At 50.2% G+C, this 26,873-nt stretch overlaps 2 protein-coding genes and 1 long non-coding RNA gene across 5 annotated transcripts in view; 1 reads left to right on the top strand and 2 right to left on the bottom strand.

The window, feature by feature from the left end:
* Positions 1–1,848: 1,848 nt before the first annotated feature.
* BACE1 (beta-secretase 1) lies at positions 1,849–22,377 on the top strand. 2 transcript variants are annotated; one of them, XM_024751686.1, is made up of 9 exons: positions 1,849–2,593; positions 15,434–15,522; positions 17,019–17,235; positions 17,716–17,853; positions 18,557–18,691; positions 19,670–19,771; positions 20,132–20,281; positions 20,545–20,716; positions 21,584–22,377. In XM_024751686.1, the coding sequence occupies exons 1-9, from the start codon at positions 2,342–2,344 to the stop codon at positions 21,823–21,825; spliced, it is 1,497 nt and encodes a 498-aa protein (XP_024607454.1). In that variant the 5' UTR covers positions 1,849–2,341; the 3' UTR covers positions 21,826–22,377. The 2 variants fall into 2 exon arrangements, 1 of the variants encoding a protein (XP_024607454.1); XR_003004019.1 differs by having other exon boundaries at positions 1,915–2,593; positions 20,545–21,294; positions 21,584–21,669.
* Positions 18,725–20,200, bottom strand: LOC112403944 (uncharacterized). The gene is made up of 3 exons (XR_003004020.1): positions 19,965–20,200; positions 19,712–19,781; positions 18,725–19,109 (listed from the first exon to the last, which is right to left on the bottom strand). It is a non-coding gene; the product is annotated as an uncharacterized LOC112403944 (long non-coding RNA).
* Positions 21,844–26,873, bottom strand: part of RNF214 (ring finger protein 214) — a 49,121-nt gene continuing 44,091 nt past the window's right edge. Inside the window, exon 14 of one of the 2 annotated variants that reach the window (XM_024751684.1) lies at positions 21,844–26,321. In XM_024751684.1, the coding sequence (XP_024607452.1) occupies positions 26,256–26,321 (66 nt within the window). In that variant the 3' untranslated portion in view covers positions 21,844–26,255. The remainder of the gene's footprint in view (positions 26,322–26,873) is intronic. The other variant, XM_024751685.1, reaches the window with a different exon arrangement.

Below are 26,873 nucleotides of genomic sequence, written 5' to 3'. Positions count from 1 at the left end.
TTTGTCTCTTTATTGTGCAACAAATGTCTCCTAGTCTGTGACTTATCTTTTAACTTTGTAAACGTCATTTTTCTCAGAAGTTGTAGTGGTAATAACACTAATAGCTAACCTTTATTGAGCATTTACAATGTGCTAGACACCATTCTAAGTGCCTTACGTGGAGTATCTCATTTAATTCCTACATTACAACGTATGTACTATTGTTATCCCCTTTTCTCAAATGACAAAATTGAGACACAGAAAGAATAAGTAACTAGCATGGGGTACCCCAGTTACTAAGTGGCAGAACCAGAATTGGAATACTGGAAGCCTGATTCTACAGAAGTTTTAAAAATGTTAGTCAAGCCTGTCCATTTTTTTAAAAATATCTTCTGAGTTTTGTTAGAACTTCTTCAATATAAGATTTTTTAAATATTCTATTTTTTTCTGTAGTTTTATTTTTAATGTTAAGCTCTTTGACCTATCTGGAGTTTATTTGTAGATGAGTTAGGGATTTGGTTTTCTTTCCTCCCAAAAGGTAGCCAGTTGTCCCGACAACAGTTATTGAATAAATGTATCTATTTCCCTCTAATATGAATGCCATCTTTATCATATACACAAAATTCCCATACATAGATTGATCTATTGATTTTTATTGTTTAACCTGTGTCTAACCACCGTATTGGTTAGGATATTTCTATCCATAGTATATAATCTGCAAATAATAATCCTTTGCTTTCTAATATTTGCTCCATTTTCTCATCTTATTGAGTTAACTAGACTGATCTAAGCTATGTGGGATAAGAGTAGTGATAATGACCTTCTCTTTCCTAAGCCTGACTTTAATGGTAATAACTTTAGCCTGTCACTATTATGTTTTCTATGATTTTCTGTTATCTTGTTTAGGAAGTTTCCCCTTGGTTTTTCGTGGGGTTTTTTGTTTTTGTTTTTGTTTTATTTTTGGCTGCATTGGGTCTTCTTGCTGCGCGCGGGGCTTTCTCTAGTTGCAGCGAGCGGGGGCTTCCTCGGTTTCTATCAGAAGGACTGCTGAATTTTAACAACAGCTTTCCACATTTGATAAATAATGTGTTGATATAATCATATGTCTTCTCTCCTTCAAGATATTTTAGCTCTAAAGCTTTTCGTTTTAACCTCTTACCTATTAACATAAAGATACTTCTTGGAGTGATAACACTTTAAAGCTGACAACAGCCATTTACCCTCAGCTCACTGCCAGCACAGAAATCTGGATGGGCTTGAAGATTCACAGAATCTGGGGTGGAGGGCAGGGCAGGTAGAGCACCAAAGGCACAAAAGGATTCAGCTGGGAGAAGCCCCAGCTGGCTCTCACCTCCCTGCAGATTGCAGGCTCCGGTGAAGGCAGACTGCCCCCTGCACTTTCCCCTTTGCCCTTGCTTATTCCTTTGGCTGCATAGAATACCCTTCTATCCCCCCTACTCTTGCTTCGCAAATCTCTGCTCTTAGAAATTCCACCCATTCTTTAAGGTTCAAATTAAATACCACCTCCTCCCGCTGAGTCTTCCCAGACCCCCCCAGACGTCCCCCCAACCCCTGCTCCTTAATTCCCCATCATTTTGTGCGGTGTATATGCATTTTATTCCTCTCTGTAGCCCCAGGGCCTGGCAGCGCGCCTGGCATACAGGGGGTGCTCCAGAAATGCCCAATGAAAGGCTGACGGAACAAGAGAGGTCGGCCACCACTCCATCCCGATGGCCCTTCCCGTCCTGCCAGGGTCCTGCAGGGTGGACTCCATCTCGGCAGAGGGCATCCCAGACCCCTCACCAACCCCGGAAGCCGGGCTGTCTGCCATGGGAAGACTACACTTCCCAGCGATCCCAGGGAAAAGCGAAAACCCTTTGGCTTTGACAGCCGCTGCCACAAGTCTTTCCGTCTCCCCGGGCTGCCTGGGAGCTGGGAGCGGGATTATGGTGGCCTGAGCTGCAAACGCAGCTGTAGGAGCCCGGAGCCCCTGACCCTTCCCCTGCTGCCGCCCCGCCGGGAGGACCAGGAAAGCAGCCTCCGACCTGCCATGCCCGCCCCGCCCAGCCCCCCGGGGGGCCCGAGCCGGCCTCTCCCGGACCTCTGTTGAGGTTGGACCGCTGGCCAGATGTAGCCAGGCTCCGGATCCGTCTTCTCCCCTCCTGTCTCTCTGTGGATCTCTCCTGTCCGCTCCTCACAGCCTGGAGCCAGGGCTGGCCGAGGGGCCTGCAGGCGCTGGAGCCCTGATGTCTCACCGTTCGCTCTCCTGAGAAGCCACCTCCAGCACCCAGAGTTGGGGTCAGGCCACAGGGACGGTCGCAGGCTGGAGTGAGCCCAGAGCGCCCCAAGGCCAGGGCCCACCATGGCCCAAGCGCTGCCCTGGCTCCTGCTGTGGATGGGCTCTGGGGTGCTGCCTGCCCACGGCTCCCAGCCTGGCATCCGGCTGCCCCTGCGAAGCGGGCTGGGGGGCGCCCCCCTGGGGCTGCGGCTGCCCCGAGAGACCGACGAGGAGCCCAGCCGGAGGGGCAGCTTTGTGGAGATGGTGGACAACCTGAGGGGCAAGTCCGGTCAGGGCTACTACGTGGAGATGACCGTGGGCAGCCCCCCACAGACGGTAAGCTTGCCAGGCCAGCCCTACCCTCCCTCCTGCACGAGCCGAGGGGAGACAGGCTGGGGGTGCAGCATGCTGGCTCCTGTTAAAATGGGCTGCACGGTGCGGGCTGGAGGGACCCTCCCCCAAACCTGTCCTCTGGGATCATACTGGCAGCAGTCAGCCCCAAAGCCCCCCTTCCCACTTCCCTTCCCCTCACAGGCTTCTGTCTGCCCTCCCCTCTCTCTCTGTCTTACACACATGGCTCAGGAAGGATTTGGGGCAAGAGAAACTTGTCAGTGGGGGGAGCCTGACCTGGAGAAGAGTCCAAACCACAGGGGTGCTGTGAACAGGTGTCAGCCCAGACCGAGCTTGAGTCTCCCAACCCCACTGCTCTGGATCTTGGTCACCCAATCTTGGCATCTGGGGTTCTGACCATTGGTTCCCAGCATCTTGAGGACCAAGGAATCCTGGCATGAGTTGGACTGGCCCTTTTCTCCCCATGTCTGAGCTGCCACAGGACAGCGAAGCAAGGTTTCCGAGTTCCTTGTGACCTCCAGAAGCCCCGGGCTGACCCTTGCCTTCCCCTGCCCCTACTTTCTCCCCAGCTTTGCATCCTGCACTCCAGTCCCTCCCCTACCTGATGCCTCCCAAGTACTGGCCAGAGGGAACTGAACTGAGTCTGGGGAAAGGACAGATCACACACTGCATAGAGCAGAGGAGCCAGAGCCCCCTTCTAAGCATGAGACTCCCTCCACGAGCTGATAGGTGCTCAGGGGTGGGGGATGGCAGCGATGGAGAAAACACTGCCTGCCAGCTCCCCCCATCCTTCCTGACAATCCTCCAAGGTACACTCAAGGTGGCTGGTTGGAGGTTTCACCCTCTGTACCTCTGGCCGGGTAGGAGTGTGCCATGAGCAGCCCTCCGTGGGGTGTCGTGGTTGCCCTCTGTGAGCATTTGCCTCCTCTGTGGTTGAGCCCGGGCACGGGTGGCAGGATGGCTGTGTGTGCTGGTGAGTGTCACCTTGAATCTGAGCCTGCACATCTCTGAGCCACCCCCCTCCCCCTGATCTGTGTCTGGGAGGCTTGTCCTTGGGAGGGTCTGTGAAGGTGGGAGTGTGTCTATGGTGTCTATGGGCAGAGGGAACCACGACACTTCCTGGACTTCTAAACAGCTCTCACACCAGATCTAGGGGGAAAACAAGCCTCCGCTTCCCAATTACCTGATGGAAGCAAGCCTTCTGAGGTCCATGCCACCCAGGCCTACCTCCCACCTCTCAGCTGATCCAAGGCTCTGGTCTTCCCCACTTACTCCTCCTCTTGCCTATGTACTGTAAACAGTCTTGAATCAGTGTAAGGACAGAGCCTGAATCCAGGCCTCTAGCAGCCTGAGCCAGCAGGATGCCAGCTGTTGTCGGAGAAGGAGGCTGTGTGGACCTGGTTCCTAGTCCCGTTTCTGCTACTGATGCACCATGCAAATTGTGCAGAGACCCTGTGACATGGACACAGAACGAGGCTCTGGGACAAACAAGGGCTTTGGGGTCAGAGAGACCAGGAATTCCAGCTCCACAACCCACAGCTTTCCCTTTTCCCAGCTGTGTGTCCTTGGGAAAATTATATAACCTCTCTGAGGCTGTTGCCGTGTCTTTAAAAATGGGTGAAATGAGATCTCCTTTGGAAGGTGATTGTGAGGATTAAGGAGACTAGGCAGGTGAAAGCACCTAGAACAATGCACCTGGACACACACTTGTCCTCCAGTAAATGTGAAATCACTTTCTCCTAACTTGTCTGGCCACTCCTGCCTCTTCTGTGCTCTACAAGGAAGCATAAAAACCTGGGTGTTCTGAGCCTCCATGTTTTACACGTAGAACATGTAAATGGGGGATCCCATTACTGTACTTCCCTGGACCCCTGAGATATGTACATCCCCCAGGCCAGAATCTGGTAGAGAGTAATGCCCAATAAATGTCAGTTCCTTCCCGCTCCTTCCTAGGAGAAGGGAAAAGTGGGCTTCAAGTTCAGCACCAGTCCAGGAAGCCGGTGGCAGGGAGACCCCAGTTAGAGCCACCCTATGAGTTGGCTTACGGCTCCATACCTGAGCCAACGCCAGCCAGTCTGTGCTCTGTGGTGACTTGATTCTGCCCCCCGCAGTCTGCGAGAAGGATGCCCTTTCTCCCGACCCAGGGGGGTTGTTACTTACTTATTTTTGGCTGAGTTGGGTCTTTGCTGCTGCACGCGGGCTTTTCTCTAGTTGCGGTGAGCAGGGGATACTCTTCTTTGTGGTGCGCGGGCTTCTCATTGCGGTGGCTTCTCTTGTTGCAGAGCATGGGCTCTAGGTGCGCAGGCTTCAGTAGTTGTGGCTCGCGGGCTCTAGAGCGCAGGCTCAGTAGTTGTGGTGCACGGGCTTAGTTGCTTCACGGCATGTGGGATCTTCCCGGACCAGGGCTCGAACCCACGTCCCCTGCGTTGGCAGGTGGATTTGTAACCACTGCGCCACCAGGGAAGTCCTATAAAAGTTTAAAATATATTCTACATAGACTATTTTGTTCTTTACAGTAATTCCTGCAGTATATAAAAAGGTCTTACCATTTGCAGCTTCTAGCAGAAGAAATGGGGACTGAAAGATTAAATAATTGGCAGGTCAGTAAGCTGAGACCGTGTCTCACCCTTGACCTCCCTACTCTTCCATACCACCTATTTGAGAAGAAGAGAGAGTTTATCAGAGATCCCGCCTCCATTCTCCTGACACCAACTCACGTCTTCCTTACTACACTTAGGAGCACGTGTCACTGTTTTTGTGTTTGTTTCCCTCATAAAACACCAAGCTCTTGAGGACAATGTCTTTTTTAATTAATAAATTTTTGTAGTGTTTCATTTCTCTTTGGCTAATATCTATGACAGTGCCAGGCTCAGAACAGGCACCTAAAAAGTGTTGAGCAAATGAATAAATAAAGTGTAAGACCTTTAAATAGAACTGTTAATGGGCTACTGTAAGTACAGAACTGGAGATCTTGGAGAAAGCATTTTCATTCTCTTTGCTTAAGTGAAAGGATATCATCTCATTATAACGGTACAAGCATCACCAGCCAAACACAGGCCAATCATTTAATTGTTAGGATTGAAATCTGGTGATGGTCAATTTTCGGTTCAACAAATATTTATTGAGCACCTACTTACAAAAGAGAAGAATACGTCATAGTCTCAGCCCTTGGAGCGCTCACGATTTGGTGTGAGACACAGACATGTAAACGCCTAAATATCACACAAGACCAAGTACATTTGGTACAAATAGAAGAACAGTGAGTCTTGGAAGTATAAAGAAAGAAGCAGCTACTTCTAACAGAGTGTTAGGAAAGGCTTGCTAGAAAAGGTAGCATTTGAATATGGCCTAGAAAGATGAGAAAGCTTTGCTATTTGGAGAGTGGGGAGAAAAAACTTCGTAAAGGGAGACGTGAAGTACGCTAAGAAGCTGGAAGCTGTGATAGGGATGCTGTGAGGCTGAGTGGGCGCTGGGTTTCATTCTGGGGGCAGCAGAGAAACGGTCTAGTGAATTTTGGTTTTAGGAAAACTACTCCAGGGTGCAGGATAACTTGGATGTTCTAGAGTCCGAGACAAGGATTTCAATTAGGACACATGGGCCTGAAAGAAGATATAAAAGAGGAGAAGTCTTCAGAGAGCCAGCATTCACCTGTCAGGTCAACCAGGTGTCCCCTGTCCCTGGTGGGTGAGAGGGAAGAGAAGAAGTCTCCCTCCTTTGAACTTCTCTGACTGTGTTTGCAACAGGATACACAGCAAAAGGAGCAAGCTTTTAAAGCACAATATAGTTTACCAAACTTCCATGTTTATTACTCTGCTTTAATTAAAAAGGGCAAAGTATTAGCATGTCTGTTTTGGGCAGGAGGAAACTGAGTCTCAGAGGGATTAAGTGGTTTGCCCAAAATTACACAGCTAGGGAAGAACAGAGCTAGGGTTCAAATCCTGGTCTTTGGATTCCAAGTCCAAATACTTGGTTCTTTCCAGCATTCCATAGTCTGGGACATGTTGGTTGAGTTTGAGATGCCAGTGGACAATTCCTGTGGATGTATCCAGCAACCAGCTGAGAATGGGGATCTGGAAGCCAAGAGACAAGTTGGGACTGGACAGGCAGACTCAGGGGTCACCTGTAGAGAGGTGCTTGTGGAAGCCAAGTTAGCAAATGAACTTGTTTGAGAGAATGGAGAGAGAAGAGGAAAATGATTAGGGAAAGAATATCAGATGTAGACGAGGGATCAAGGGAGCAAAAGAAAATGATCAGAGAAGTAAAAAACTGTGAGGATTCAGGATCTCAAAACCCATGAAGATGCCAAGTGGTTTTCCTGACCCCCTCCCTAGAATGGTTTTCAAACTGAGATCTGTGGGGGTCTGTAAAGGGACCTCAAGGGTGAGGGAGAGGTTAAGAGAAAGGTAAGAGGCAAGACTGTATCTTCCACCTTTCCCCTCACCAAGCCCTCCCCTGTCCCACCTGCCCCCAAATCTCCCAGAATAGGTCAGCTTTTGTTGTATTTATACAGTGGAATTCCAGGTTTGTTTGATTGATTGATTGAGTTCTGGTACTTAAAAGGTCGAAAACCTTTGAACTCAAAGAATCACCCTCCAAGTTAGATGACCCTGAAGCCCAGCCCCAGTCAAGAGAGTTTTGGCCTCAGGCACTGGGAGGCAACCTATAGACTGGGGTTGGGCTTCGGTTGCACGTAGGCCTCTGCTGGGACTCTTAGGCTGTCCTTTCACACCTATCTCCTGCTCTTCCTCCCCAGGTCTGGAAAGAAATAATTCAGCTGGGAGTGGGAGAGGCACTGAGAAAACCGTGCCCCCTCACTAAGGTAGATGGTCAAGAGCCCTTCTTGGGTATCTCCATTAAAGAGCTAAGCAGAAATTTTGGTTGAAAATCCAGGAAGAGAAACATCTCTCAGGGAAGCCCTCCTACCTGCCAACTAACTTTTCTCTCTGCTGGGAGCCCTCTCGCTTGAGGGGCCTGGGCAGTGGGGAGTTCTGGAAAGGAAACACCATTTTCCTGGTCCTAGAGCTGCCCTGAGCTTCCCCTGGCAGGATGGGCCCAGTGGCTACCCTGTCTCCTGGCCACTGTACAGGCTGGATGTCTCCTTGGTTGGCCTCTCAGGTTTGGTGAACCCCACCAATTGTTCGACTCCAGCGCCTGTGGAGTTTTCACCAAATAGCACAAGGCATGAACCCTGGCATCTCCCAATGGCTCAAGCAAACAGACCCATGTGCTGAGCACAACCGGGTGCCATGGAGGAAAGTGGGCTTATGCCAGAGATCAGCTTCATTCTCACCTGAGGACAGACTCAGAGACTATTACAGCCCCTGTAACCTGTGGATGGGACAAGGTTAGACAACAGGAACTGTCTGACAATGAAAAGCAGGTAGCAGTGGCTGTGCTACCCTCCAAGCAGGATTTCCCAGATGGGTTCTGTGGAGGCTGAAGGTGCTAAAGAGACGCCTCGAGAGCCACCACAGGGAGGGGATGGAGACAAAGAAATAAAAGCTCTCCCTAAAGCAGGGCATCTCTCCTTTTTCTCTTTGGTACACTGGGATCCTGAATGAGATTGCAAAAGGGTTCTGCTGCTTGAAAAATAAGTTTGAAAACCATTGTCTTAGATCTTTTCTTTAAGAACAGACAGGTAAGTTTTTTGACCATTCGCATCCTCATCTCATTTGAATGGAAAGCACTGCTAGGTATTAGCTGAGCTGGGTTTGAGCCTGGGGGAAATGGAGCATCCCGTCTAAAGGGGGAAGGCTGCCCTAGATAAGGTTTGGGATGACCCAGCCACCTTGGGATTCCTTTTAAAAAAAAACAGCCCAAGATGGGGTGAGTGGCACCAGGGAGCCTGCTTGCTCCCAGGTATTGATTGCCAGCTTCAGCCTGGAGAGCGAAGTGGAAGCAGAGGATATGTCTGAGAAAGTCCATTTCCATTGGGTCAGCTGATTTGGTCAAGGTGGGAGGAGCCTGGATGGGACCCAGTTGCCGGACTCAGTTCGAGGCAGGAGCTGTGTGCTGCGCTGGCTCTCAGCCAGGACCAGCTGCTGACTTGAGTTTCCTCATGTCCTTCCTTGCCCCCATCTCTCAGCCTCGGGCAAGCTCAGGTCTGGGAATGTCCACTTAGGGAAGCAGATGAAGCTAACTCAGAGGACTCCAGGAGCAGCGAGTCCTGAAATCACTCCGACTGCTCTAAGAACCTGGGTGGCTACTCAGTTTCGTGGGTACAGTGGGCATCCATTGCCATCATCACCATACACAGTACCCGATTGAAAATCACCCCTGCAAGGACCCTGGGGCTGAGAACTAATGGCAAGACTCTAGAGTCACAGAGACCTGCAGCAAATGAGGCAATTACAGTTAAAAACAATTGTTACGGAGCACCTACTGAGGGCTAGGTAAGAATTAGATAATAAGCACGGAAATGTGCTCCCTACCCTGTGGAACTCATAGTGTGTAGGACAGACAGACATTGGATTTGAAAACCATGTCTGATAAATGGTTTGATAAATGGTTTCAAGTTGGATGAAAGGGTAGGCAAAGAAGCACAGTTGCTCTTGAGGACCTACGAGAGGAGGAACCTAATCTGGGCGGGGGCATCAGGGCAGGACTTTTGGGAGAAAGAATGTTTAAACCACGACTTGAAAATTGAACAGAAGTTAGATGGAACGGGGAGAGGACATTTCAAGAAAAGGAAACGGCATATGCAGAGGTGACAGATCATTGTGCTAGAGAGAAACGATGGTGAGAGAGGGGAAAAGTGATAAGAGATGGTATTTGGAGTTGACCGATGGGTGGGTAGGTGCCCCAAAGTCAAGGATCTCAGGATTTAATTCAGGTAGTTTTGTAGCAGTTATCTGATGCAGTGTGTAACAAACTAAAACGAGGGCCATCGCCTCTCAGGATTCTGTGGGCTGGCTGCGACTCTACACATCTTACCTGGGCCCCTCGTGGGGCTGCATTCAGCTGGCGGGTCAGCTGGGGGCCGGACCATGCCGGGCCTGCTGGACCTCTTTCTCCGTGAAGTCTTTCATCCTCAAGGAGGCAAGACTGAGCCTCCTCACGTACAAGCTCAGGGCCGCATTCCAAGAGGCCAGTCTCCCCAGTGCAGGAGCACTTAACAAGCCTCTGCTTTCCTCCTTTGCTGATGTCCCATTGGTCAAAGCAAGTCACATGGCCAAGCCCAGCGTCAATGTCAGAGGGGATCACACCAGGGCGTGGATACAGGGCGTCTGATTCATTAGTGTAACAATCTACCATGTATTTCCTTTCCCAATGAGAGAGAATGAGAGAGACAGGAGGGTCAAGGAGATGAAAGAGAAGACTTGGGGCTTGGTCAGAGCCAAGGGGCTCTTGTCCTAGCTTTGTGGCTTATGTGTAAGAGGGGTTAAGTTCTTATTTACCCTTGGTCTCAGTTTCCTCCTCTGTGAAATGGAAGAAAGGCTCCTACATCTCAGCTTCAGCTGAAAGGCTTATACTACGAGAATATAAGGGCTCTTCCCCCGTAAACTCTGAGGCCCACACAGAAGATAACAGACTTTCCTTTAGCAGGAGGAATTAAAGCCCCCTCCCAGGGACTTCCCAGCGGTCCAGCAGTTAAGGCTCCGAGCTTCCAATGTAGGGGCACAGGTTCGATCCCTGGTCGAGGAACTAAGATCCCACATGCTGCATGGTGACGCACGGCAGGAAAAAAAAAAAAAAAGCCCTTTCCCAGAGGTGTGTGAAAGTGGTAAGACCCTAGCATAGGCTGCCAAGAAAGGTTGTGGATCTTAATAACTAGAGATCTTTCGGAACTGGAACAAGCTCCCATATCTCCAGGCCAATGGACAGATGACTCCTGAAGGCTCTTTTCACCCAGAAGAATCTAAGTAACTCCCATCTGCTAGTGAGAGCTGGGGCCAAGACAGGTGGGATTTGTGACAAAGAGCTTACCCTGGACTCAGCAGCTCCACCTCTGTCTCATTGCCCAAGATCTATTGCTGCAGACTCCTCCAGGGGAGCCTTGCCTGCAGGATGGAATGGGCAAGTGTGCCTTTCCCTGTGGGGCTTGTTAGCACTTCCCATGAAGCTGCAATCCCTCAGAGGCCCCCAGGGGCATATTTGTTTGTTAAGTGATTGGCACTGACCTAGCCCTGACTCCATGCTGCGGTCCTCTGGGCATCTAAAGGCGAGCTCTACGGGGACTTCTGAGTTGGCCTGGCCCCAAGGGATAGGGAAGAAGTAAGATGGCTCCAGGACTCCGGGCTGCCTGTATCAAACGAGGGGGCCTGGTGAGAGGAAGGCAGGTCTGAGCTAGAGCCACACCTATAACCTAAAAATACCCATAGTTTGGGGGCCACTGAGAGATCCCTCCCTCACCCCGAAAATAGGGTAGATTAGCTCTTTCTCCTTTTTCCTTTAAGCATTCATTAATTCAAGAAATACTTATTGCCAGCCACTGTGATACCCAGTAGGGAGACAATGGGGATTTTTTGAAAAATTAGATACAAGGGGAGATGAGATTCAGTATGACATTATAGTGGCAAGTCCTACAGAAGCATTTTAATCAGAGAATATGACCTGGTCTTTCTCCCTTAGGAAGTCCCTTTTTTTATTTTGGCTGCGTTGGGTCTTCATTGATGCACGCAGCTTCTCTTGCTGCGCGCGGGCTTTCTCTAGTTGCAGCGAGTGGGGGCTACTCTTCGTTGCGGCGTGCGGGCTTCTCATTGCGGTGGCTTCTCTTGCTGTGGAGCATGGGCTCTAGGTGTGCAGGCTTCAGTAGTTATGGCACACGGGCTCAGTAGTTGTGGCTCGTGAGCTCTAGAGCACAGATTCAGCAGTTGTGGTGCACAGGCTTAGTTGCTCCACGTCATGTGGGATCTTCTCGGACCAGGGATCGAATCCGTGTCCCCTGCGTTACCAGGTGGATTCTTAACCACTGCGCCACCAGGGAGGTCCCTAGGAAGTCCCTTTTGAGCTCAGACTGAAGGATGATAGGAGATGAGTAGACAAAACTGCAAGTGGAAAGGAGGATAATCCAGGCAGAGTGAATGACCAACAGCCTTTGCGGGAGGGACCATGGCTGATTGGAGGCCCTGAAATGAGGCCAGTGTGGCTGGTGGGCAGAGGGCTTGGGGGAGTATGGGACAAGCTAGGCTGGCTATGTAGGCGGGGCTGGACCATGAAGGGCCCTATAGGAAATGTTAAAGCTTTAAGTCTTTATTATAATAGCAAAGGAAAGCCATTGACACGGGAGGGTAACGTGGTCACATCTGCGCTTTGAAAAGATCATTCTAGCCACAGTGCAGAAACAGGTTGGAGAGGTCAACAGTGGATGTACCAAGATCAGTTGAAAAGCTATTGTGATATTCCAGGATGAGATGATGATAGCTTGGCCAGGAGTGGCAAAGGAGGTGGCAAGAAATGAATACATTCGGAGACTTTTAAGAAGGTTAATTGGACAGGACTCGTTGATGCCTTGGATGGAGATGTGAAGAAGAGGAAGGTGTTTGGATGTCTCTGAAGTTGCTGACTTATGGAACAGATGGATGGTGACTAATGTAGGAAACTGTGAAGAAAAAACAGATGTGCAGGACCAGGTAAGGTCAGCCATGGACATCCCGAATTCCAGGTGTCTTTGAGGCAGTTCGAAGGGGAGGAAGGGGCTAGAGCTGAAAGCTCAGGAGGTATAAGGACACAGGTGGTAATTGTAGCCGCTGCCATGGATGAGATGGCCTAAGGGCAGAGTAGAGCAGGAGGGGAAGAGGACCAATGCCCAGGCCTTGAGAAGTGAGCCTGCAAAGTAGACAGAAGATCCTATCAGAGAGGTAGGAGGAAAGCACGGGATAGGGTGACAGGGAAGAGTGTTTCAAAGAGGGAGGGGTCGGCAGCGTTGAATGCTCCAGAGAGGTCAAGCAAGATGAGGATTGATTTGAAAACTGTCTTTTGTATTTGGTGACACAAAATCATTGGTAACTGTAGTAAGGGCTGTTTTATAGTGGAGGGAGGGATAGAGGCGAAACTCAGTTTGAGAATGGGTTGAGGAATGAGTAGGAGGTGAAGAAATGAAGACAGCTTGGCTGAGAACTTTGGTTGTGAAGGGAGAGGAGAGAGAGGGTAGCTGGAGGCGGATGTGTGATTAAGGATTTTTTTTTTTTTTAAATGAAGAGACAAGCATTTGTAAATGCCAACAGGAAGAATCCAGATTTGGGGGTGGGGGGCGTGGCATGAGGGGTGGATCCTTCTTAGGCAGGAGAAGGGATTGTGGAAAGGCAGGATGGACGGGGCATGTGGGAATGATCTTGTGGGAGATGGGGGGAGGGGTCATCTGACGGCCCCCCGCTGGGTGAAATTAGAGGGGAGGGCGTCTGCTAAGGTTGGGCGCAGGCAAACCCTCCTCCTTCAGGCTGCCCAGGGGGCTCATGATAGAAATGTTGGAAGGACAGGACCAAAATCACTTCTCTCGGAAGCAGGATCACAGTGCAAAGGGCAAACAGACAGAAGGACATTTGCTCAGGAGGAAGAGGCAACTGTTTATTTTGGTTTCCCTTTTCTGTGTGCGTGGAGGCTGGAGAGGGGGCAGCAGAGAGAGCAGTGGTGGCTTGAATTCCTGGTATTGGGGCTGGGGGTTTAAAGAGAGGGCAATGGGAGGGGAGGGGTCATTCCTCCCCGGGCTTGACCCCCTTGGGGGCAGAGTGGGGAGAACTTCCTCAGGTGAGGAGAAAGGCTGGAACTGGAAGGGCACCAGGGATGATGGGCCCCCGGGCTGGGGGGGTGAGTGGCCTGCAGAGAGGGCTCCTCCCGTACAGGACAGAGAGGAGTGGGGAGGAGGGGGCCTGGACCAGCCGAGCCGAGCCCCCAGATAAAGCCCCATTCCAGTGTCAAAGGTGGTTGGATTCTCCTAGAGCCGGCCAGGTACACACACTCCAGGTGGTCCCCTCTACAACCACCGGCACCAGCGCTGTGGAGGAGACCCTCTTTCTTTGGGGTCCAGTGATAGCAGGGCCGCCTGTAAGCCTGAGGCCAGCCGTGGCGCGGAGACCAGAGTCCTGGCAGGTGGGAGAGCGGGTTCTGGGGAGTGGGTGGGTGAAGAAGCCTTTTTAATCATTAACCTGGCTGATTGAAATCTGAACTGCTGTGCCTCTAGCTCTATTGATTCTCTGAAAGCACAGCATCTGGGGCCAGTGGCTGCTTAGAGACCGGGGAGAGGGACACCAGGGAGAGGTAGGGGCAGAGGGGCGGGGAGGGAAATGGGAGGCAGGCCAGGAGTGGGGGCTGGGAAGGAGGGAGGAGGCAGGGTCAGAGAGCTAGGGGACAGTGGCCATGGGGAGGCCAGGAAGCCTGAGCGGCCGCTGGGGGAGGTGCGGTCAGCAGACCTACCAGGGACCACTGAGAGCAGGAAGGAGCCGGAGGATCCGGCAGAGGGGACGAAACACAGTGACCTGCCCTATGTGACAAGGTCAGAGCCTGCAGCAAGGCCAAGGTCAGCTGACTTCACTGCACTGAGGAGAGGTGATGCAGAAATGCAGGGCCCTGAGGTCAGAGGAGAAGCTGAGGTGAAGGACACACAAGTGGGCAAGAGAGGATTCACTTGGACTTCCCTGGTGGCACAGTGGTTAAGAATCCGCCTGCCAATGCAGGGGACACGGGTTCGAGCCCTGGTCCGGGAAGATCTCACATGCCGCGGAGTAACTAAGCCCGTGCGCCACAACTGCTGAGCCTGCTCTCTTAATAGCCCGTGAGCCACAGCTACTGAAGCCCCTGCACCTAGAGCCCATGCTCCGCAATAAAAAAAAACCCACCGCAGTAAGAAGCCTGCACACCGCAATGAAGAGTAGCCCCCACTCGCCGCAGCTAGAGAAAGCCCACACACAGCAACGAAGACCCAACATAGCCAAAAATAAATTTAAAAAATAAATTTATTAAAAAAAGAAAGAGAGAGGATTCACTTTATAGATTACTGTGTTTTTGAGGACAGGGGCCTTTCCTTTTTGCCTGTGAGGATATGGGAGGCATCAAAAAAACGGCTGACTGGCTGAGGAGGGGTCAGGCCATCTCAGGAGGAAGGAGGACAAAGTAGAAGAGACGTAGAAGGAGCTGCACAGAAGGGACAGCAAGATAACACCTGTCCATCTTCAATGAGCCAAAACCAGGGCCCCGAGGAGATGGCTTTTCACCAGGACCTCATACAGGGCTCCTGGCTATAGTCCCACTATTTCTGACAGTGGGACTCATAGGTCTGTGTCACCTCTGAGACAGAAGGGGGCCCTTCATGGGGAGCCACATTCTGGCAGCCAGGGTCAGAAACACGTGGGCCCCAACATGCCATTGTGGTCCCCACAGCGCCCCTGGTCAGTGCCAGCTCCTAGAATAGCTCGTCTCTGAGCTGGAGGGGGATGAGCCAGGCTCCCTGCCGGTGATGTGCTTCCCAGGAGAACCAGAGAGGAGGGGAAGGGGTAAGCTCTGCAGACAGACTGGGCCAGTACAGAGTGAGGAAGGGCATCTGCAGGTAGACAGAAATAGGAATGGAAACACACACACACACACACACACACACACACACACACACCAGTTATATGGCTCTGATGACACAGAAAATGTTCCAATTCTGCAGAGAAGACAAAAGCAGACACAAGGTTTCTGAGGCCATGCTGAGGGCGTCACAGGACCCCATGTTCTGACTGTGGTCATGGTACTAGCAGGGCCAGCCTGTCCAGTCCTGCATCTGGAAGCTTCACCCTGGACACTCCAAAGGAAGACCACATAGCCGGGGGATGGGGAGGGTACAGGACAATGAAGGGAGTGAGTCCAGGCCTCCTGTCCTAGCATCTTTCTCTCCCTTTTCTTTGACAGCTCAACATCCTGGTGGACACAGGCAGCAGTAACTTCGCAGTTGGGGCCGCCCCCCACCCTTTCCTGCACCGCTACTACCAGAGGCAGCTGTGAGTGTGGGGAGAGGAAGGGGAAAGGCTCTTCCCAAGGATCCAGGGCAAAGGAGGGTCGGGGGAGGGCTGCAGGGAGAAGGACCAGCTCCACAGAGCCTTTCTTCCTGCTGGGGAGGAGGGAGGGAAAAGAAGGCAACAGTGACCAGAAGAGTGGAGGGGCTGGAGGGTTGAGGAGGTAAACTATGGGAAGGGTAAGTTGAGGGGCAGCCAGGAAGTGCTTCAGTTCCGAGATAGGGCAGCTTCCTGGGGGAGGGAAAGCAGGAAGGAGAGCAGCCCCAAAGTTCCCAGTGCAGTCTCAAGGTCCCCTTCTCTCTGAATTAGGAGGCCCGGGGACTCCAACCCACACCCCTCAGTGGCTCTGGTTTTCTGACACCACCACCTAAGTGTAGGCTGAGCAGGCTGCAGTGACAGCTCCCTTCGCTGTGTCCTGGCCTGGGGGCTACTCTCGGTGGCTTTGCACGGTTCAAGGAAGGGAAGGAAGAGCCTTCCACGGCCCCACTGCCTGGCCTGATACCAGGGACTGAAAGCGAAATGCTTCCCTGCCTCCCGGGAGTTCCAGCAGCTGGACTTAGCTAACAGGTGGGAGGGAGGGTGGAAGTGGGTTTTTAAGGTAACAGAGACAGTGAGGGATGATCTGGGAGCCCCTTTAACAGAAAAGCAGGAAGTGGCGAGAGGCCATCTAATGTCTGAGGCGTACATGTGTGTGAAAACATGTGAGTCGAGACTGACACCCCATTCTTGGATTTCTAGGCAAATGCCAAAGGCGTCTTCTTAGGTCCCTTGCCCTTTAACTTCCCTATCTAAAGAAAGCAGTCAGGGAAGGGGGCATGGCCAGGGTCCGTGAAAGGGAATTCATTCCAGCTCCTTGCCTGTGTCCCATCACTGCCCCCATTATACACACCAGCCCTGGTCAGAGGCGTGATTCCACACAGGTGGGGGTGACACACGGTGATAAGCGTGTTTCATCCGAGTGGTGCGTCTTGCCTGCTCGCCCTGCTGAGGTGCTCGTGCAAACTCCTTCCTTGGAAGAATTTGCTGAAGAAGTTCCATGCTCACCCGCTTGGTACTTTCTCTACCACTCAGATGGTACCACTGGGTCCCAAGGCAGCAAGAGTCAATGGCTCCTTTTCTTTAAGAGCGTGATAAGGTCAGGGGGCGGGGGGTGGGAGATGCCCGCTAGCTGTCCCTTCAGCAGCAGCAGTCACAATACACAAAGCCTAGACTTGTTCTTCCAGAGCCTGAGCTCCAGATCTAGGAATACGAGCTATGGACACAGGAGAGCGAGCGCCAGAGACAGCTCCCCACGTCTGTCTGCAAGGTCACTTATTCTGTTCCCGGTGAAGGATCTACGGATGTTCTCTTGAGCAGCCTGACAGCATCTTGTCTTATGTAGATGACCGAGATGAGATTCGGCGTCCGGGAGTAGGTTAGATCCTGGCTCCATGTACCAGCTGTGGTTATGCACCCAACAGATCTCTGCCTGCTTTGCACAGGTCCAGTACATACCGGGACCTCCGGAAGGGCGTGTATGTGCCCTACACCCAGGGCAAGTGGGAAGGGGAGCTGGGCACCGACCTGGTGAGCATCCCCCACGGCCCCAATGTCACCGTTCGTGCCAACATCGCTGCCATCACTGAATCAGACAAGTTCTTCATCAATGGCTCCAACTGGGAGGGCATCCTGGGGCTGGCCTACGCTGAGATCGCCAGGGTGAGAGGAACAAGGGCTAGCCCTAGACACTCTGCCTGAACGTTGCACACTGCATGCTACACAGGGACGGAGTTACGGGAGAGAAGGGGAGGGAACTGAATAAGGGAGGGAAACAAATCAGTTTAAAGAATTACTTTACAGGCGGATAGGGTGGCAGTCTGAATTTCATCCCTACAGAGGGCAGAACTATGGTGACAGGTAGAGGAACAGGCTATCTTTTCTATTGACGCTAAGATCTTTAAGAATAAGAGAGGCCCCCGTAACTCTGAAACAGGTTAAGCAGATGGGGATCAACGATCCTACAGATCTTTCCTGTTTGCATTGCCAGTGTGTCTTGCTGTCCCTCTCTCCACCAAATCTCAGTACCTCAGGATGGTCTTTCCCAAGGAACATCCCCCAAGTTTTGCTTTTGCCCTCCCATTCCTCTTTCCATTAGGGCCCTCTGTGCGAGGATTCACTCCTTGTCTCTCTCTGTCACAGCCTGACGACTCCCTGGAGCCATTCTTTGACTCGTTGGTAAAGCAGACCCACGTGCCCAATCTCTTCTCCCTGCAGCTCTGTGGTGCTGGCTTCCCCCTCAACCAGTCGGAGGTGCTGGCCTCAGTTGGAGGGAGCATGGTGAGTAGGCCCTAGGAGAGGGGAGGCCCGGGCACTAGGCAGAGACGTGAGCACCTGCTGCCTCCCTACCCTCTGAGGCCACACCACAGCCTCGGGCTCCACTACTGAGAATCAAGAGAAACCTCTTCATGTTCCCCACCTCCATTTTTCTTTTTCTACCCTTTTCTTCCTTGCATTATTCCAGAAAGGACTTGAGGCTCCTATGGTAAACTTGGAAAGGATGACAGATGATTAGGAAAATTTCAAAGGAAATGAAAATAAGGCCTCTCAAGTGAAGACTGTTCAGTCTGATGATGAGAAGGCGGAGATGTAAGGAGTTTAAAAGTCTATTTATTAATTCATTTAGGACAACGGGTGAACTCTATCGCCAACAAGCAGAGAAAATAAAACTTACAACAGAAGCAAATTATCATTCACTCAACATTTATTACGCCAGTTGAGGTTTAAATAACTTTATATCAAGGGCTGTGTGATTCTGAAACAATTAAAAATCCTGGAAAGCCTTTTCCCCTGAACACATCCTTAACACATTTAAGAAAGTATCAGTCGCTTTAGGGCGTGGCTTGATTAGAAGCAGGAAGATGAGAAAGGTGATGTGCAGAGCGCCTTGCCACCCCAGAAATGACTGATCCTATGCTTGCCCTCTGGGTGACTCGTTGTCCTTCTGTGTTGGCACACGGGTACTGGCTCTTTTGCTCCCTAGATCATCGGGGGTATCGACCACTCGCTGTACATGGGCAGCCTCTGGTACACACCCATCCGGCGGGAATGGTATTACGAGGTGATCATTGTGCGGGTGGAGATCAATGGACAGGATCTGAAAATGGACTGCAAGGAGGTAATAAAACCTGGGGGAGGCAGGGAGAGGTAAGGGGGAGGCAACATCGCGTGAGGCCAGACCCCGAGTTATGAGGCTGGGAGGATGAGGTTGAGGTGCAGGACCTGCAGGAGGGTTGGGGGCTGAGCCTGGAACAGCAAGGAGCTTAATGGTCACATGGCGGGACCTGAGGTTTGGGGCTAGGGACTGGCTTAGCACTTTCCCAGAGGCTGCTTGGCATATGGTCTGGTACGGAAAAAAGCACATCTGGACTCCGGTCACTGCCTTGCTTTATGACCCTGGGCAAGTCGTCCGCGAGGCAGTGTGACATGACGTAGTAGAAGAGTCTGGCTTTGGAGTAAGAAAGACCTGGGTTTCTAGCTCTGCTCTAGCTATGTGTCCTCAGGCAAGTTACTATTTCGTGTTTCAGTTTCCTCACCTGCAAAACAGAAGTAAAAACAGCTTTTCCAAAGACGGTGGTGAAAATAGAGGAAGTGAATAAAGTGTTTATCCCAGTGCTTGACACACAGCAAGACCCAATAATGGCAGTTAAACTATTTGGGTGTTCCTTACCTAGATTCTTCATGTATGTTAAATTAGAACAGATACAAACGTATTATGAAAAGTTAAAAGCATTATACAAGGTATTTTTATTTTCAAGATTTAGAGAATGTCTACCCACCCAAGATAATAAGAGTTAACATTTACTGAATGCTTCCTATGTGCAGGGCGCAATTCTAAGCGCTTCAAATATATTAATTTATTTAACGCTTATAATAACTCTCTGAGGTAGGTACTATTATTATCCTCATTTTACAGATGAGGAAACTGAGGCACAGATGTTAAGTAACTTGCCCAAGGAGATCCACCTAAGAAGTGGCAAAGCCAGGATGCCAACCCAGGAAGGACCCCAAGCAGTCAGCCTCACCCCTGCAATTCTGGCCAAAGCCTGGCATCAAGAAGGCTTTTGATGTTCTAACCCTCTCTTCTCCCTCTTAGTACAACTATGACAAGAGCATCGTTGACAGTGGCACCACTAACCTTCGTTTGCCCAAGAAAGTGTTTGAAGCTGCTGTCAAATCCATCAAGGCAGCCTCCTCGGTCAGTGGGACTAAGGACAGGGGTACAAGAGATGACAGAGTGTCACAGGAAGTCTGTGAGAGGCACGTGCCTCCACAAGAGCCAAGATGTCTACCCTTAGATCCCTCTACTTAGGTCTCTTAAACAACGGTTCTCTGCTATGGGCCTCAGCTTGCTCAGCACACAGTCCCCCAGCCCAAAGTTTTGGCCTTACTCTCTTGCTCTCTTCCTCTAATCCTTGGGTTTCGGCTGACCTTTCCCCAGTTTGGATACTTCATGGAAGAGCAAGTAAAGGGCCCAGTAAGTGTTATCTGAAAATGGGAGAGGCGAGATGGTGAAAGAGGCCATTTCCTCATCTTTATCCTTTTCCCATCAACACAGACGGAGAAGTTCCCAGACGGTTTCTGGCTCGGGGAGCAGCTGGTGTGCTGGCAAGCAGGCACCACCCCTTGGAACATTTTCCCGGTCATCTCACTCTACCTAATGGGTGAGGTCACCAATCAGTCCTTCCGAATCACCATCCTTCCACAGGTATGTCCCTGGCCTGAATCAGTGGGATCCCAGGACGAGAACAAAGGATATATTGAGAAAGAGTGAGCAGGCATGGCTTCCTAGAACTTGGAAGATAAAAATAGATGAGGATCCAGCGGTAAAGGGCTCTGGGAAAAACCAGCCTCTCGGAGCTCAGGGCTGGCAAAGGGAAGGGCAGCCTAAGGGCATCGATACCAAGAAGGCAGAGATGGGGTGAAGGGTGGAGGGAGACATACTCTCACTCTTTGATTGCTTATCCTTAGCAATACCTGCGGCCAGTGGAAGATGTGGCCACGTCCCAAGACGACTGTTACAAGTTCGCCATCTCACAGTCATCCACGGGCACTGTCATGGGAGCCGTTATCATGGAGGGCTTCTACGTTGTCTTTGATCGGGCCCAGAAACGAATTGGCTTTGCTGTCAGTGCTTGCCATGGTGAGAGCGCCAGGGACGAGGGTGTGGGGTCAGTCTATCCCCGTTCTCCCTGTCCAGTGGTGAGGGTACCCGGGCCCCTGTCAGTCTGGGAGGGAGTAACAGTTGCCTCAAGCCAGAGTCCACGTATTATGTAAAAGCTAGTGTCGGTGCTTGTGCTTTTTTTTTTTTTTGCGGTTCGCGGGCCTCTCACTGTCGTGGCCTCTCCCATTGCGGAGCACAGGCTCCGGACACGCAGGCTCAGCGGCCATGGCTCATGGGCCCAGCCGCTCCACGGCATGTGGGATCTTCCCGGACCGGGGCACGGACCCACATCCCCTGCATCGGCAGGCGGACTCTCAACCACTACGCCACCAGGGAAGCCCCGGTGCTTGTGCTTTTTTTGTATCGCCTGGCATGCTGACCCCTGCCTGGACTGGCAACCTCTGTTGGAGACCCAGAACAGCAAGAGCTGCCTCGGCACCTTGGGAAGCTCTAGATCCAAGGGTGGCAGGCTGGGCCGATCGTGACCCTGTCAGCTGCCGTATGCCGAGCTTGAATGCTACTGGCAGGGTCTTGCAACTGAATTTCAGCAGGAGCAGGTGAGTTTACTAGGTATATGTAGGGGCTGGCTTTTTGGTCAACTTAGAATGACTGACTTTTAGGGCCCTGTCCTATTGGACAGGTAGACAGGAAAGGGTTGTTTTCCGCAATGACCTGGGAGGAGAGCCATGCCTCCACCTAGCAACGGCTTTCTGTCCTGCTCCTAAGTATCTCCCAGGAGGGAGATTCTACGGCCTCCTCAAGGGCCGGTTTCAAGGCCTGTCCCGGGAAGTTCTTTTGGGTGTGTAATCCAAACTGCTCTGTGACTCACATCTGCCCTTTCTCCAGTGCACGATGAGTTCAGGACAGCAGCGGTAGAAGGTCCTTTTGTCACCCTGGACATGGAAGACTGTGGCTACAACATCCCACAGACAGATGAATCGACCCTCATGACCATAGCCTATGTCATGGCTGCCATCTGTGCCCTCTTCATGCTGCCCCTCTGCCTCATGGTGTGTCAGTGGCGCTGCCTCCGCTGCCTGCGCCATCAGCACGATGACTTTGCTGATGACATCTCCCTGCTGAAGTGAGGAGGCCCACGGGCAGAAGAGAGAGATCCCCCTGGACCACATCTGGTGGTTCGCTCTGGTCACAAGGAGAAGACACAGATGGCACCTGTGGCCAGAGCACCTCAAGACCCTCACCCACCCACAAATGCCTCTGCCTTGACAGAAAAGGAAAAGCTGGCAAGGTGGGTTGCAGGGACTGCACCTGTAGGAACCAGGAGAGGGAAGAAAGAAATGCTCTGATGGCAGGAATACCCTTGGTCACCTCAAACTTGAGTTGGGAAATTCTGCTGCTTGAAACTTCAGCCCTGAACCTTTGTCCACATCCCTTTAGATTCTCCAACACAAAGTATTCTTCTTTTCTTAGTTCCAGAAGTAAGGTGACCCCAGTGTGTGTCTCTGCAGTACCCTAGCAGAGAAAGGGCCAATCTTGTTTCCCTGCTGGCCACAGTCAGCGGGAACGGACACACCGTTTGCTGTCTGCTTTAGAGATAGGGACTGTATAGACAAGCCTATAACATTGGTGCAAAGACTGCCTCTTGAATTAAAAAATAATTTAAAAATAATTTGTACAAATAATTTGTACAAATGGGGGTGGCTGGACGAGCAGAAGGAGAGGGAGTGCAAAGACAGGGAAGCTGGGATCAAAGCGAGGCAAGGCCAGAACATGACCGCTCGCCAGTCCCAGTTTTAGACAGCATCTCCAAGATAGAATCCCACCTTCTAAGATGGGTGTTGCTTCCCAGTCTTTTCTGTGGCTGCAGCCTGACCAAAAGTGCGATGGGAAGGAGGGCTTCTCTAGCCAAAAAGCTCTTTTTAACTCTCTTAAAGGAAAAGTGCCCACTAAAACGTTCCATCTAACAAATGAATTTCTACCTTATTAATTCCTTGTCCCTACCTGAACCTTCTACTGTACACGTGACTGGTAGCACTGAAACATCCCCAACCCTGGAAGCCCCAGGTGCCCTATGGGAAAGCAGCTGGAATAGAGCAAATATAACAGGTCTGCACTTTGTCTTCCTGGCTACCTGTTCACCCCCTCCCCCAGTCCTATTTCTCCAGAGCTTTGTAGCTGAGGTGCTAAGAATAGATAGGAAACCTCTCCTATCTAATCCTTGAAAGCAGACTCTTGAAGATTCATTCAACAGGGATAGAGTTGATGCCCTATACCCCCTGCCTGGATTTCTTCCTGTTCAGCTGTAAGTGGTAGTAAGATCTTGACATAATACAGAGCAGTTTCATTGCCTTCTCCCTGTCTCTAAGGTCTCCCTCATTTATTTGGCTAAGGCATCCCACAGTGGCACTAGTATTATACGACAAATGTCAGGAACACAGGGCTTTCTGGCTCCACCAGCATCGCATTCAGTATCAAGGCTGCGTGGAAAAAGGATGACAGCCTCCGGGCTTCCTAATTCCCTTCACCACAAGAGCTCCTTGATGGAGGCCATCCTTTGCCCCTATCCTGCTCTTTATTCCCCGCTCCTAACAGTACTTGGGTACCCAGGCTGGTTCTTGGGCTAGACAGTGGGGACCAAGTTCATTTCCTCCCTATCAGTTCTAAGCCAGTCGACTATGATACCAGTGTTAATGGGAAGAGCTGAATTTTCTTACTATTCCACTGGATCCTATTCCTCTCTGGTCAACACTGCTTCCAGGTATGGGACCCGCACAGTGTAGAATTACCTGATGAGGGAGAGGGAAATACAAAGAGGGCCTCTGGAGATCCTGGCCTCGGCCAGCTGCCCACAAGCCATAAACCAATAAAACAAGAATACTGAGTCGCAGTTTTTTATCTGAGTCCTCTTCATTCCCACTGTACCTGGTGCTGCTCTGGCTGACGGGGAACACCCCATAACCACAGAGACTGACAGGAAGACTGGAGACTGTCCACTTCCAGCTTGGAACTTACTGTGTAAATAAACTTCCAGAACCGCTACCGTGAAATGAAAATGCCACATTCCACTTTATAATTTCGACCCACGTTGGGGAAAACTGGTTTTTCCCCAGCTCTTGCCAGGGTATAAAACTCCACCCCTTCCTTAGTAAGTCTCACTGTCCTATTTTTTTCTTTGAAAGAGAAAACTTGTACTTATTTTTCTTTTAACAGTTTCTTCCTTTCTACCCTGAAACCGTGAACTCTGAAGTGTAAAAAAAAATCTAGACAACAGCTTCTTCCTTGTAAAAATATGTATTCTGTATTTCTATTTTTAAATTCTATGCCAGAAAAATGACTGTCCCATCTCCACTCCCTGCATCAAGGGCCTTCCCCAGGGGTCTGCACAGCTTGTACCAGTGCAGGCCAGTGGACAGAGGGAAAAGGGAGAACAAGGGTGGCCAAAACTTAACTGTTGCTTTCGGATTGATCCTGAACAAGAAAGAGCAAAGAGCGACGATGAGTCCCGGCCCCCACGCACACCCTCCACCACACTGTCTTCCTGCTGCAGCTGGTTCCCAGGGGCTTTCACTAGGAAGCAGTTAAGCCCCACATCCCCTCCTGTTTTCTCTTTACTCCTTTGGTGTCGAAGATTTGTAGAAAAGAAACAGGATATTTTTTAGACCCACTTCTAATTTCTGTATTTTCATTGGATACTGAAAAATACTGCAAGTGGCCCTAAGGCTGCTGCAAAGTTAAGGGCAGATAAAATCTTAAGATTACAAGATAAAAAATGAATCCCCCCCCCCACCAAATGAAAAGAACAAAGGAACTGGTCTTCCATTTTGCCACATTCCCTGCTCATGATGGCTACCAAACTAGAGTCATTAATATTTCACTAACCAAAGAAAGTGGGTCATCTGACCTCTACAGTGGGGAGTACCCAGGCCATTTCCATCACCCTACAAGATGCCAAGGAGATCCCAGGAAATCCATTTCCTTACACTGTTGCTAGTCAATAAACCGGGACAAGTAAGACCAGAGAAGAGAAAGAGTATGTTCATGAGCTGACAGGCAAGGATGAAAGACAAGGAAGAGTAACATAAACAGAGAGGAGAGAATTATTTGGCTCTGAAAGGAAAAATCTTTGCTACCCTCATATGTACTACTAGTGCGAGTAAGCATTTCCAGGTCCCAGACGGGAAAAATTCACCTGTTGGTGATATAATGATATCCTTTCCTGGAGCTAATTTTTTTTATTACTGCTTAATTTTTACTTGTTTAATTCCAAAAGAGAAGGGAGCTGAAGCCATTTCCATTAGGAGTAAAGATAAAGCGACAGGAAAGGATTCAAAGCTCTAATAGAAACGCAGCTTTCCCAGGTATAAACCTAGAAACTGGAAATGCTCAATAAGCAGAGGTGGAAAAATGACCTCGCTCCAGACAGCTACCCATAGAACAAGTGACTTATAAACCTGAAATCTAACCTCCCTTCTTCATAGAACTTTGGTCTCCATTTGTCCCAGGACAGGAAGCATGTCCCCCATAGCTTTCTTGCTTCAAAAATTCAAACCCATATCCCAAGATCATCCTGAAAGGAATTTTGCACAGACATCTCCTCACCCCAGTGCCTGCCTGGAACTCACCCAAGGTCACCAAACAACTTGGTTGTGAACCAACTGCCTTAACCTTCAAGGGGAGGGGAGATAGCTAGACTAGAAGACCAGAAGTGAAGGGGAAGCGGTGAGGACTTCACAAGGTTGGTCTGTGAAAGCTTGATCAGAAGCCAAGTCAGTGGTGGAAAGGGATGGCTTGGCCCAGGAAAGACCTGTGGGCTATGCTAGTTTCTAAAGAGATGACTATCCAGGAAGTAGGGTGGACAGAAGTTTCTGGAGGCATGGGGGAAACGGGACCTGGTTATGTTGTTATTCTTGGACTGTGAATTTTGCTGATGTAAACAGACTATTCTGTAAACCTAATGTCTATGTACAAATAATGAGTGTTAACACAGTAAAATGTGCAACGAAAAATCAAACTATCAGGGTTATATATTTTTTCCTCAATCAGTCTCATTTTCTCCATTTGGAGTAGAGGGGCTAGAATAGCACTGAGGCTTCCGGAGGCTTTCAATAAGCAAGGCATCTGGCTGGACAGCAGGTGAGCACCAGGGTTCAAATCGGCATACATGAGCCTTAAGAAAATGGACTAGAGGCTGAGCCAAATCAGAGCAGGGTGGCCTTAGAGCAAGAGCGGCTTCCTAGACGGTTTTTTTATATTGCATCTGAAAACAGCCCTAGGCAGGAATACCATAATTTCAAGGCCAAATTAAATACCATCTTACCTACAATCTGCTTCCCCCAGAGGAATTGAAAGGTGAGGGGGACAGACCATTTCTGCATAATATACATACTTTCATTTACGAACATCTGGATACAGACTTTCTATACACACATTACCTATATAATAAAAATGTACATGGCATGAGTATATGTCACTGTATAAATATAGAGTTTTAGAAATCTTGAACCCGCGCTTCCTGTTCACATCAGTTTCTCCTCTTCTTCCTCCCCAGTCAGGTCCGTCATTTAAGAGTTGGACAAAAGGGACAAGTGTCATTTGTGTTGGTCTGGGCCCAGAATTTGATACACTGGAAAGAAAGAAAGACATACCTCAGGTTCATCAGGAAAGACGGAGGGAAGGAGGGAGAGAGCGCTGTTAAGGTCCAACAGGTCTAAGGGATGTTTACTGAGTCAGAAAAGCTCACTGGGGGACTGGAAGGGCTGCTTCACTGGCTTTTACCACCAGAAGAGTCTTCAGAGCAGGTGAAGCTGATCTTGTTTTACAGGGAACATTAACAATCAGCTAATAACAGTGAGAAGCTGCTCTCTGCTGACTGTCTACAGGCTTGCTCCTTCTTGCCATCTATTTAGCCTGAGATGAGCTTCCATCTCCTAATGCTCATTGCCCTCAAATCTTATTCAGGATTTTCCCTTACCAAGAATTTAGATATAAATTCAGTTTCTACCTCTTAGAAAAACAAAATGAACAAAACAAAATAGTAAAAAAAAAAAAAATCATCCCTGGTGCTAAGAGATTTAACTCTGTCCGGTACCATCAAAAAAGACAGGAATAACTTGTCAGTGTGTGAAGCTAATCTCTAATAGGTCAGCCTTCCAACTATTTTATTAATGGAGTTACT

This window comes from Neophocaena asiaeorientalis, unplaced genomic scaffold, assembly GCF_003031525.2.
Source record: "Neophocaena asiaeorientalis asiaeorientalis breed wild unplaced genomic scaffold, Neophocaena_asiaeorientalis_V1.1 scaffold479, whole genome shotgun sequence".
In the NCBI taxonomy this organism is placed as follows: Eukaryota; Metazoa; Chordata; class Mammalia; order Artiodactyla; family Phocoenidae; genus Neophocaena; species Neophocaena asiaeorientalis.
Note: the sequence above shows the minus strand (reverse complement) of the source record. Positions and strands in the feature narration are given on the sequence as shown.

Excerpts from the sequence above, each read along its gene's own strand:
- BACE1 (XM_024751686.1), top strand. The coding sequence starts at position 2,342 with ATGGCCCAAGCGCTGCCCTGGCTCCTGCTGTGGATGGGCTCTGGGGTG. Across the intron at positions 18,692-19,669 it reads TGAAAATGGACTGCAAGGAG|TACAACTATGACAAGAGCAT; the intron begins GTAATAAAACCT and ends TCTCCCTCTTAG. Across the intron at positions 20,282-20,544 it reads GAATCACCATCCTTCCACAG|CAATACCTGCGGCCAGTGGA; the intron begins GTATGTCCCTGG and ends GCTTATCCTTAG.